Source organism: Chionomys nivalis, chromosome 10 (assembly GCF_950005125.1).
Source record: "Chionomys nivalis chromosome 10, mChiNiv1.1, whole genome shotgun sequence".
Taxonomy (NCBI): domain Eukaryota; kingdom Metazoa; phylum Chordata; class Mammalia; order Rodentia; family Cricetidae; genus Chionomys; species Chionomys nivalis.
The window spans coordinates 4451766-4464255 of NC_080095.1; the positions used below are offsets into that span (position 1 = coordinate 4451766).

Sequence of the window (12490 nt, forward strand, 5' to 3'; positions counted from 1 at the left end):
CCCTTACCCCCATCCCACCCCACCCCCAAGATTCCAATTTTTTGCCCGACAATCTTGTCTACTTCCCATAGCCAGGAGGATAACTATATGTTTTTCCTTGGGCTCACCCTCTTATTTAGCTTCTTTAGGATCACAAATTATAGACTCAGTGGCCCCTATCCATGGCTAGAAACCAATTATGAGTGAGTACATCCCATGATCTTCTTTTTGGGTCTGGGTTACCTCACTCAGGATAGTATTTTCTATTTCCATCCATTTGCATGCAAAATTCGAGAAGTCATTGTTTTTTACCGCAGAATAGTACTCTAATGTATATATATTCCACACTTTCTTCAACCATTCTTCCATTGAAGGACATCTAGGTTGCTTCCAGGTTCTGCCTATTACAAATAATGCTGCTATGAACATAGTTGAACAAATGCTTTTGTCATATGATAGGGCATCTCTTGGGTATACTCCCAAGAGTGGTATTGCTGGGTCCAGGGGTAGATTGATCCCAAATTTCCTGAGAAACCGCCACACTGCTTTCCAAAGTGGTTGCACAAGTTTGCATTCCCACCAGCAATGGATGAGCGTACCCCTTTCTCCACAACCTCTCCAGCAAAGGCTATCCTTGGTGTTTTTGATTTTAGCCATTCTGACAGGTGTAAGATGATATCTCAAAGTTGTTTTGATTTGCATTTCACCAAGGCCAGCTGGACTGTGACTGAAAAAGCATGGGATAAAACCGGACTCTCTGAACATGGTGGACAATGAGAGCTGACGAGAGGCCAAGAACAATGGCACGGGGTTTTGATCCTACTTCATGTTCTGGCTTTGTGGGAGCCTAGACAGTTTGGATGTTCACCTTCCTAGACCTGGATGGAGTGGGGAGGACCTTGGTCTTTCCACAGGGCAGGGAACCCTGACTGCTCTTGGGGCTGGAGAGGGAGGAGAAGAGGAGTGGGGGGGGGGAGGGGTGGGAGGAGGGGGAGGGAAATGGGAGGTGGGGAGGAGGCAGAAAATTTTTTTTTCAATAAAAAAATAAATAAATAAAAATAAAAAAATATATAAAAAAAGAAGTGTGTTGTGTTGGAAGGGGTTGGAAGGGAAGAGGAGCTATAACATGCTGTCTTCTGGACTTGGCATGGCTGCTGTGCCCACACATTCAGAGCAGCAGTGGGTACCTGCACAAGACCTATCAGCAGTGTACCATGGATATAAGAGGCACGCATGGTGCTCCATCCCTAACTGAGGACCTATAGATGGCTAATGGTTGCGAGAGGGCTAGGGCGTGTCGTGGTTTTTCAAGGACTGTGCTAAATTGTCCTTACCATGCCAATGCAAACAGCACTAATTAAGGGCAGTGGGGCACAGTTAGAAAAATATGAAAGTCAGGGGGAAACTTACTGGGACCAGAAGCTGAGAGGAGTGGGAAGGGGAGAAGAGATTGTCCGTGGACCATCAGGCTAGCTGAGCATGTTCTCCCCATGACAACGCCAGAAGCACAAGAGGACAACCTTCACCACACAAGGCCATCTACAGCCTGTGTTACATCTGCTCACATCCCAGGAAGGCTAGACTCTCGACCAAAAATATAACATCTGCTCATATACAATAACCGAAGCCAGTTCCATGACCAAAAAGCTTTCAATTAATATTAAAGTGAACTCTTCTCAAGGGAAGGCTAGTGAGGAAGTGTTTATTGATAAGTTCATTAGTTTTCCTGTTTCGGGTGAGGAAACTGAGTCACCCAGCAGGTACATGGTTGCTAGGGATAGAAACGGAAGGCAAACTCAGTCAGAAGAGTCTCCATCCAGGCAGCCTGAGTCTAGCTTAAACCAGCGTTGTGAGGCCCAGAGCTTCGTGTGCTGGCATACTACTGCACTCAGCACCCAGAGCTCGGACTCTAGGATGTCAGATTTTTATTGTAGATATTTGTTAATTATGGATATAAATGCTTTCTGAAAACAAACTACTCTGCTGTAAAAAACAAAACAAAACAACAAACAGAAAACCACAGTGACAAGTTAAAGCTGCCTTGCCTTTAGTGAATACTGCATTCAACCCACAGACTCCTCCAGGGCAGCGTCACCCTTTCGGCTCCTCACTACTGCGTCTTTCTTTGCTACATATTCCTTCACTATTTTGTTAGATTTTAAGTACTTGAAAATCTTACTTTCATATTAGTATTTGTATTAAAAAAATTTCCTGCCATAATTGAGAGTAGTTTATTAACTTATAATTTAATTTTTTTTGTTTTAATAAATTTATTAAGTGATCATGTGTGTCTGGTGTGTATAGCAAGCACTACAGGTCAGGAGACCACTCAGGGAGTTAATCTGAGCTCCCACCTTGCTGAATGAAGCAGGGCTCTCTTGTTTCAGCTGCTGGTCTGTGTACTGCAGGCTCGCTAGCCTGTGAGGTTCCAGGTTTTCTCCTGTTTCTGCCTTCTGTCTCATTTGAGAAGTGTGGGGTTACAGCTACACAGCACTAAACTGGGTTTCTGTGAGCTCTAGGGATACAGTTTGGGTAGTCAGGTTTGCAGGGCTAGCACTCTGGCCCAGTAAGTCATCTCCTCAATTTACTTGAACTGTTATTTTCGGAATTCTGGTCTCTCTGGAACCGGGATTGACAGGAGTATGCACACCTGGAATATAAAGCCTAGAGAACATGAACTCTCTGTTAGTCTCCCACAGCTGGAACATCCCCAAAACAAAACAAAAATTTTAAGTCTACTGTATGCGTTTTAAGTGAATGACAGAGTAAGCCTGTGGCGCTGGGGATGGAAGTCAGGCTCTGGCATGCTTGGCCAGTGTTCCATTTCTGAGCTACAAAATTCCTCCCCTCACCCTGCGCTGACTAATGTTAGCAGGCTTAGGGGCATTTTGGCCTTTACAAAGAGCGCTTTGCAGGCTCTTTCGGAGTCTGAAGATGGGCCTCGGGACTTGTGATGTCTAAGCCTTAAAATCTGACAATTAGGACACTTAAATGGAGAGTTGTTTTATTACTGGTACAATGTCCGCAAGGGAACTCAAAGCTGGCAACGAAGCCGGGTTGCAGCACTTTCCTCTACCTAACTGCTTTGGGCATACTTTGCCCATTGTTAAACATTGAACCCTTAGCCCCTCTTTCTAAGGGTTAGACGAACTAACCAGGGTAGTGAATTTAGCAGAAATATCTGCTCAAGACAGTACTGCTAAGTCGAGAGCAGCTAACCAGTCCTGGGTTTCCTGGCTTGATTTCCCGGCTCCCGCCTGGGACTTGCAGGGCGGTCCGGGACTCTCGCTCCGCCCCCACTCCTGGGCTGGGGCGGGGCCGCCATCTCCCGGGCGACGGGACGCGCCACAGTCCTGGCCACCACTTCTGCGAGTCTAACACTGCGCGCACTGCTACAGGTGCCAGCTCGGGGGAATCGCAGAGGACTGGGGTCGCCTCCGTGGTGCACCACTCTAAAAATCCTGGCCAAAACTTCCCTCGCAGGTAGGAGATGGCAGCCCAGGAGGAAGGGACTGTGCTGCGTCTTAGCCCCTTGGAGCAGGAGGACGAAGAAGAAGACGAGGAGGCTGCGGCTGCACTGAGAGCGCAGCGCTTCGCCTTGGACCCTCGGGTGCGCTTCCTAGGCGGCCGTTTGCGCCAGGCGCTGGCGTTCCAGGAGGAGACGTGGAGCCAGTTCCTGGAGAGCGAGGACCACCGGCAGGCTCTCGGAGACTTTCTGGAGAGCGCTGGTCCTGCCAGCCTGCTGTTCTGTGTAGCAGACGCTGGGCGGCTCTTGGCTTCCCCGGAGGTAAGGAGAGGGGCGCCTGCTTCAAGGTTTAAAGTTAACCTCTAGCCTCCTGGACTCCTCAGAAATCCAGGTGCTCATATGCACCACATCTGATCCAAGTAAGAGGCTATAGGTTAGTTTTCTGGAAGGGATGCCTGCCAGTAGAATTGGTTATATAAAATGATGTTATAAACAAAGCAAGACAAAACAAAACACCTAACATAGCCTATGATGCCTGTGTACAGAGCTTGGGGTGCTTTTAGATCAAATAACTTCTGTGTGGGTGGGAACTCCAGAGTCGTAGCCTTTTAAACGAAGACAACAAAGTGTCTGGCAAAGTCCTTATAGCTTGAGTATTTTGTCCCTGTGTCTGCTAACTTCGTTTTGTCCCAGAAAGAAAGAATCGAGTTCTAAAGCTAAAATAAACCAACAGGCAGGCCGCGCTTTGGCGCATACTGTTAAGCTTGGCACTGGGGAAACAGAGGCAGTAGCATCTCTGTGTGTTGTAATAAGAGCGGCGGAGCTGCGTCCCCAGCACCCGACCGCCCACATGGCTAGCTTATGCCCCGAAATAATTACACGGAAACTGTATTCTTTTAAACACTGCCTGACCCATTAGTTCCAGCCTCTTGGCTAGCTCTTACATATTGATCTAGCCCATTTCTAATATTCTGTGTAGCACAACGAGCTGGCTTACCAGGAAAGATCTTAACCTGCGTCTGTCTGGAGTGGGAGAATCATGGCGACTCCTCACTCGGCTTCTTTCTCCCAGCATTCTGTTCTGTCTACTCCACCCACCTAAGGGTTGGCCTATCAAATGGGCCTAGGCAGTTTTCTTTATTAATTAACCAATGAAAGCAACAGATTAGAAAGAAATCACTCCCACATCATCTGTGAGTTTGTGGGAGGCCAGCCTGCTCTACATAGCAAGTTCCAGAACATCCAGGGTTACACCATGAGACTCTGTCACAACAAACAAATAAATAAATCCTCAAAACAAAAACATAAACCAAGAAGTCAACAATAACAACGGCCAAACAAGACTGGCTGCTGTCGTTTAAAACACAAAATAAACATCTTTGTTGCATAAATTAAATTATTAGTAATTTCAAGGAGCATTATCTTGGTAATTAGCATGTAAATTCCTTTAAAAAAAAGATATTTATTTTATTTTTCTGTGTTTGAGTTCTTTGCCTGCATGTATGTTTATGCACCATGTGTGTGCCTGAGCCCCGTGGATGTCAGAAAAGGGGTAGGGTTTCCCAGAGTGAGCAGGGAACTGGAGTTACAAACGACAGTCAACTATTACCATGTGAGTGCAGGGAAAGGAACATCTTAGCAACTGAGCCATCTCTGCCCTCTCCAACTGTAAATTCTTGCTTTCCAAGTAAAGTAACCCCATATGGTTTGTACAAGAAGTGTGCTCTGAAAAGTTACAAATAAATACAATTCTTAAAACTGTGTCCGATTGAATAATTCTCTGATGTGGTTTTCTTTAAAACTGATTTCGGTTGCATGATGCAATAACATACAAAGGAAAGGCAGGGAGGGAACAGCCTGTAGTCTGCACAGGCATGGTGTTAACGGGCATCATCTTTCTTTCCCGTTTCCTTTCTTCCTTTCTGAATTGGAAGCCCTTCCCCAGTGGGTTATCTGTCAGCAGCGCTACATCTGGAGTTCCTGTTGTAAGTGGTAACATCATTTCAGATGTTTCCATTAGGATAGGTTTGAAAAGTATAGTATGTAACAGGATTGCATTATGACTTTATAAGTTTTGCATATCTTTTTTCTGGTATCCTCCTAATTATAACTTTGTAAAAAAGTTTGTCGTACAAATATAAAAACCCTCATTAAGCTCATAGCACAGTTGAATAGTTTCCCAAAGTCACTCCCCACTTAAAGCAGTGTTAAACTATCTTGAATAAACATTTCCATTCTTTGCCTTGATGACAGAAATAAAAATTACCCACTTGTGTTTTGCTGTTTTCTCAGTTGGCTTATTTCCAAACAAGATAACATTATAACCCCTTCCCCTTCCCCCTGCCAATCCACTAAAGTTTGAAATGTTCTCATGTTTGGTTTTGTTTATGAGGTTCTTGCAGTGTATGCTGATCTGCTGGAATGGATGTGTCTCTGAAGGAGGTATTTTTAAAAAGAAGAAAATTCCTTTTTCCAGGACATGGAAGAGCAACAGACTAACCTTGTTTGTAAACATGGGCAAGATTGTCTGTTGGCAATGACTGCAAGTGGGGTACAGCCAATGCTGCTTGCTATAAAAGAGACTGTAGTGGGGTACAACCAATGCTGCTTGCTATCAAAGAGACTGTAATGGGGTACAACCAATCCTGATTGCTATCAAAGAGACTGTAGTGGGGTGCAGCCAATCCTGCTTGCTATCAAAGAGACTGTAGTGAACTTGAACTAATTATTGGCTTTTGTTCCAGATCCCAAGAGATGTGAAACACAACCTGGTTTATCTTGCCAAGAAGATGACCGAAAGTGTGGAAGAAAATGATTTCTCCCAAACGGTTTTATTTGGAGAGCTACCTTGGTCACTGCTCACACATGTAACTACCTTCCTCGATGAGGTACTGGTCTGTCTTCTCTTTACCTCCAAACACTTGCTATTAGTTGAGCCATCTCTGCTACGTCAAAAGCAGAGCATGTAGAAGCCTTAGCTTTCTTTGGCCTTGGGTGCAGAGTGATCCTGTTAGCTTGATTTTCAACCCCATCTGTACATGAATAGGCTTGACTTGTCAGCCCATTCCTCCCTTTCACTCTGCCCTGACCCCTTTTCAAATGCTGGAAACATTTCTTGCCAACTTGAGCTGACTAGGCTCCACCAGTTGGCTAGAGGTTTAAGGTGTTGCATTTACAGAAGAGATGAGCTTACATTTTTAAAAACTGATATCATCCGTTTCTTTTTTTTTTTTTCAAATCCCTGTTAGAGTGTATTAACTAAATGGAATTTCATTTACGTCAGAGAATGGAAAGCAGTAATGAAGTTAGTAATTGCTCACGCATTCCCTTCGCGCTGCACTGTAGGTTGAGTCTGTTGGCATTAAAGTCTTGGTCTTCAGCATTGGGAGGTGTGACACTTGTCCTACTGGAATCTTCTGGCTGCCCAAGTCTCTGCCTCTGGCTCTAGTGCTATGCCTGATCCCCCACCCCTGGTTATTGTAGGGAAGGTTTTCTGTGCTTACTACTTGGAGCGGTTTGTGGCCTGAAGCAGGTACTCAAGGAATTTTCATTGCACAAGGTCTTCTGTAAGACTCAGCAGAGTTGGAAACAACCTATGATTTAAATTTTATGCCTTTAGATGAGGGCTGGCAGCACCAGGTGGGTCTTGGTGAGGTTTAACTCTATGAGCTGTGCTAGGCAAAAGGCAATAGATAATCTTGAAACTCTCCTAATATTTCTCTGAATTGGTCTCACACCAAGACCACCATAGTTTTTACACTATGCTTTGAATGTAAATGTATATATCCACAGAAGGCATAAGCCGTCCCTGTTGACAAAGGTTTCTATCCTGTCTGGTCCCACAGCCATTAAGTCCCAAAGAAACACACAGAGGCCTGCTTTAATTATAAACTAGTTGGCCTATTAGCTCAGGCTTCTTATTAACTAACTCCTACATCTAAAATTAACCCATAATTTTTGTCTGTGTTAGCCACATGGCTTGGTACCGTTTATCAGTGAAGCATTTTCATCTTGCTTCCTCTGCAAGCAAGTCTGGGTGACAACTGCAGACTGAGCCTTTCCTCTTCCCAGAATTCTCTTATTCTGGTGACCCTGCCTTTACTTCCTGCCTGGCTACCAGTCAATCAGTGTGTTGTTAAATCAACACAAGTGACAAACTTTTTACAGGGTACAAGACCGTTGTCCCATCCCGAGTTTTGAGGTTAGTTTTTATTAAAATACATTAATTATAGTTTACGGGGTTTTATTGAGACATTAAAAAATGTCCCAATAGTATATGCATATAATACATTCTGATCATACTCACCCTCCATACTTTCCCTCCCTGCTTCCTACTTCTCAAATATCTTCCCTTTGCTTTTATGCCTTTTGTGTTTTTGTTTAGTTTTTAATCTAAACACAGATTGAGTTCAATGTTGGGAAGAGTCTGAGATGATGAGCATTTGGCAGGGAAAAAAAGCAAGCAAATCATAATTGTGCTGTAATTTTCATTCCCTTTCTGACAAGACTGTGAAGAGCCAGAAGGTATAGATCTGGAGGGCAAACACCCCAAGGGTTGGCAAGGTTACGTGCACACATGCAGTAGCTTGCAGAAGGAATCCTCAGCTCTCTACAGCCAAAGAGAGAGCCACATGCCTGCCTTGTCTACTGACTGTGTAGTTGACATTTCAAGCTAAAGTTGAACTTCTGATCTTCCTCAACCTTTTCCTTCTGACTTTATAGTTACCTTCATATTAGTAGACAAGTATTTGGGAGAGTGTGCTGGCTAGTTGTATGCCAAGCTGACATAAGCTAGGGTTATCTGAAAGGAAGGAACCTCCAATTAAGAAAATGCCTCCGTAAGACCCATCAGGCTGTGGAACATTTTCTTAACTGGTTTTTGATGAAGAAGGGCACAGCCTACTGTGGGCCATGCCATCCCTGGACTGGTGGTCCTGCATTCTGTAGGAAAGCAGGCTGAGCATGCCATGATGAGCAATCCAGTAAGCAGTACCTCTGCATCAGCTCCTGCCTCCAGATTCCTACCCTGTTTGAATTCCTGCTTTATCTTCCTAAGATGATGAACAGTGATGAGGAAGTGTGAGCCAAACAAACCCTTTCCTCCCCACGTTACTTTGGTCGTGCTGTTTCATCACAGCAGTAGTGACCCAGGAACCCTAAATAAGGCAACAGCTCAGTGAACCAGAGTCAAAGGGACACTGACTTGGTCCACTTCCTGTAGTGTTTGTATTAAGATTTTTTGTGGAGTTGAGTGGTTTTGTTGACAGGAGAATTTGTACAACAAAAAAGTCTTTGAAAGTATTCACTAATTAACTGCTTTTGAAATGTTGCTCTTTCTCTAGATATTAGTCCCCATTCTTTCTAATAAGAACAATCACAAATCCTGGTCATGTTTTATTTCACGAGATATGGAGTATCACATAGAAGTCATGAAAAATAAGATGCATGTTTTTAGGGGCAAAATGTCAAAAAGAACTCTTCTACCAATTCCTACTATTGCAGAAAATATTGACCTGGACCACCATTACTCAGTGACCAGGTAAGTAACAGTGTATTCAACTCTACGCAATGTATTAAAATGAATGGCTTGCATCCCCACAGAATATCACACTTCTTAAACTATTAGCAAAATAGAGTTACTTTAAAACATGTCACTTAAAAATGTATTTTATATCCTGTAATGTATTTTGTTTGTTTGTTTTTGAAATGGAGTCTTGTGTAGTCCAGCTTACCTCAAACTCAGTATGTAGCCAAGCGTAGGCTTTAACTTCAGTTCCCCCGTCATCCACATCTACATGTTGGGATTACAGGCATCAGCCACCACGCCTGGGACCTGTGCACCTGGGCCAGCTCTGCACCCGAGGCACTTTCTAAGGAAAACTAGCGATATCCATAATCCTCTGGGAAAATGATGTTTAAGAATGTGGTAATTCTTTATCAATTTTATTACTAGTTACTATTTTATTTTTGATTAGGTATATTGTGGAATTGTGTATACCTATGTTTGGGTATGGTGCCTGAAGTTACAGGTGGTTAAGAACCATCTGACGTGGGTGCCAGGACCCAAACTCAGGTCCTCTGGTGGAGCAGCAGGCCTTCTCAACCACTAAGGAATCTCTCTGACCCATTTATCAGTTTTTAAATACAGTAATTTTATTCCTTGAGAATTTCACACAACATATTTTTATCACACCCCCCTCTATTCTTCCCACTAACTTCTTTATCTTCCTGTCCTTTACCGACTTCTGGTTCTGGATTCTTTTTTTTTTTTTTTTTTTTTTTTTTTTAAGTTATCCACTGAGTCCAGATATGCTACCAATATATGCTCATGTGGTTAGGGCCACCCATGGGAACACTGTCCACCTACCCAGGAGCCACACCCTTGAAAACTGCCTTATGCAGGAACGTTATCTAATTTGGCCTGTGCACACCTGCACAGTCATCCACAGCTGCTGTGTGCTCTCGCGTGCACTGGTCCCCGCCCCCTCCCCCAGCCTCTGGCTCTTGCAGCTCTCTGCCTTCTCCCCCGTTGTGGTCCCTGAACTTTGGAAGAGGAGAGATAATGATGTCGCATTTGCGGTCGAGCATCCATTGGCGCTTTTTCTCTGAACCTGATCCTGTTCTTAGCTTTGGAGATGTACTATACGAAGAATAATACAATGATATCAGACTCAAACCAGGAGCACGACAATAATGGATTTTGAAGGATTTATATTAAGAAAACTAGATTATAGATGCATTAAAAACTATTAGTACCATATCCTGTCTTTATTTGAATAAAGTCAATGTTGGATGCTTTTATTAATCATATATATTTTATAGGCCACAATCAGATGAGAGGAAAATACTCCATGCCATTGAATCTGTAGTCATTAAATGGTCACATCAGATCCAAGAAATTATAGAAAAGGATTCAGCACAGCCTCTGCTGAGTGGCCTCCACCCGACCCCTGAGACAGAACTGGACTTCTGGGCTGTGAGGCTTGATAACTTGAAATGCATATACCATCAAGTGAGTAGACCCTGCTGGGATTGCTTCTACATCAAATGAGCAGAGTCAGCTCTGGGATGGGCAGCATTGCTTGGTCATTTTAAAAGTCTATCAGCCTTTGTAAGATTGAGGAGAACACACTTTTCTTACTCCACAGTGCTGTCTACAGGAAATGCGTTTTTCAAGTTAATGAGGATGGTAACTGGTTGCCTTTATAAGGATGTTTTGGCAGCATCTGAGAGCACTGGAGACAAAAGCACCAAGGTTTAATTGCTATCTTAGTTTGGATTTGAATCGTCATAAGACCATAACTAACAACAGCTTGCAGAAGAAAAGGATTTATTTTATCTTAGAGTTTGTACTCCATCCAGGGATGTCATGGCAGACACTCAAGGCAGAGACCTGCAGGCAGAAGCTGATGCAGAGGCTAAGAAAGGCTGCTCCTGACTGGCTTGTTCTCCACAGATTGCACAGTCTCAGGACCACCAACCCAGCGATGGCCCACCTACAGTGAGCTAGGCTCTCCCCCATCAATCACTAATTTAGAAAAGGCATTACAGACCTTCCTACAGGCAGATCTTATGGAGGCCTCGTCCCAAGTGACTTGAGATCAGTGGTCCTCAGCCTGTGGGTCATGACAGGGGTCACAGATCAGCTGTACGACCTCAGATATTTCCATTGTGGTTCATAACAGTAGCGAAATGAGAGTTATGAAGTGGTATTGAAAATAACTCTATGGTTGAGGGTCACCACAGCAGGGGAGCTGTATTAGGTCACAGCATTAGGAAGGTTGGGAAGCGCTGCTCTAGACTGTGTCAAGTAGACACACAACTAGCAAGCCAATTATTATGCTTCATTTGCTTTGCGGAGGAGTAAGAGTTTGCTTGGCTGTGGAAACACTAACTGTGATCTCTTTGCTGGGTGCTGACTGACTATAATATTGTAAAAACTATGCTTTTCAATCTTGTTTCTCTTGATTGGGGAAACAATTTATATGTATAATATGTAAACCCACTTTTTGGAAAAACTAAATGCAAAATAAAATACAATCTTTTGAAAAAATTTATTTAAACTTAGTTTCATCTTGAAACCAATATGCCCCTGATTCTCAAATCCTGTTCCTATCACCAGTAAGATGGCTTAGCAGTTAAAGGTACTTGGTGCCAAGCCTGGTGTTCCAAGTTTGATGCCAGTGCCCACGAGAGAGGCGACATCATCAGGTTGACTCCGACCTCTACACATGCCTATTTACACACCCAAAATAAAAAATAGATGTAGTAAAAATACTGTGCATATTGTCTGAGTGGTATGTAATGTACATGTTTAATTAGAGAGTCAATTTATTTAATAATCTGGTTTGTATATTTATTCAAATATTTTCATCACTTTAGCTTCAGGCTCCTATTGTCCTCAAGATGGTTAAGATACTGACAACAAGACAAAGCAGCTATTTTCCTGCTCTGAATGGTATCTTCACCACTGTGGAAAATGGTAAGACCCGAGATCCTCATCCCTGGCCCAGACATCAGTATAGCTGTCTGCCCATTGTTCTCACTCCTACCCACCCCCCATTTGCCTACTCAGCCTTGAAGTCTGCCTGCCACTCAGCGTGTGGCCATGGAGTGAGCACAGCTCTTGGTTCTTCCAAAGGCAGTTTTGTCTCCGTCTCTCTATTAACTTTCCAGTGGTCTCAAACCCTTTTTAGTTCATCTACTATGTACTTAACCTTAGGGAGAAGGTTTAGCTGGAAGGTGTATAGGAGAGGCAAGACCTTCCCTCCTTAGCTGGTGTCCATGAAAGCCCTTGGTAGAGGTTTCTAGACAGGACATGGGCTATGTGTGCGTAGTCTAAGTATTCACCATTCAGAACCTTCCATGGGTTGATTTCTGATTTCTTGGCTGACAAGTACCCAGTCACCATCAATGTTTTGGTAAAAATTTATATCCATAGCACAGAGACAATTGTAAGAAGGTGTCTAGCTAAAATTCTTTCCTCCTGCTTGTCCTCAGTGCTCCCCTTTAGTCTCTTCCAAAGATGACAGTCCTCCAGTCTCC

General features: G+C 43.6%; 1 protein-coding gene across 2 annotated transcripts in view; it reads left to right on the plus strand.

Moving 5' to 3' along the window:
• Positions 1–3420: 3420 nt before the first annotated feature.
• Dnah11 (dynein axonemal heavy chain 11) overlaps positions 3421–12490 on the plus strand; it is a 312765-nt gene continuing 303695 nt past the window's right edge. For both annotated transcript variants that reach the window (XM_057782825.1, XM_057782826.1), the window contains exons 1-5: positions 3421–3766; positions 6190–6333; positions 8788–8984; positions 10268–10457; positions 11828–11927. In XM_057782825.1, the coding sequence (XP_057638808.1) occupies positions 3470–3766; positions 6190–6333; positions 8788–8984; positions 10268–10457; positions 11828–11927 (928 nt within the window). In that variant the 5' untranslated portion in view covers positions 3421–3469. The remainder of the gene's footprint in view (positions 3767–6189; positions 6334–8787; positions 8985–10267; positions 10458–11827; positions 11928–12490) is intronic.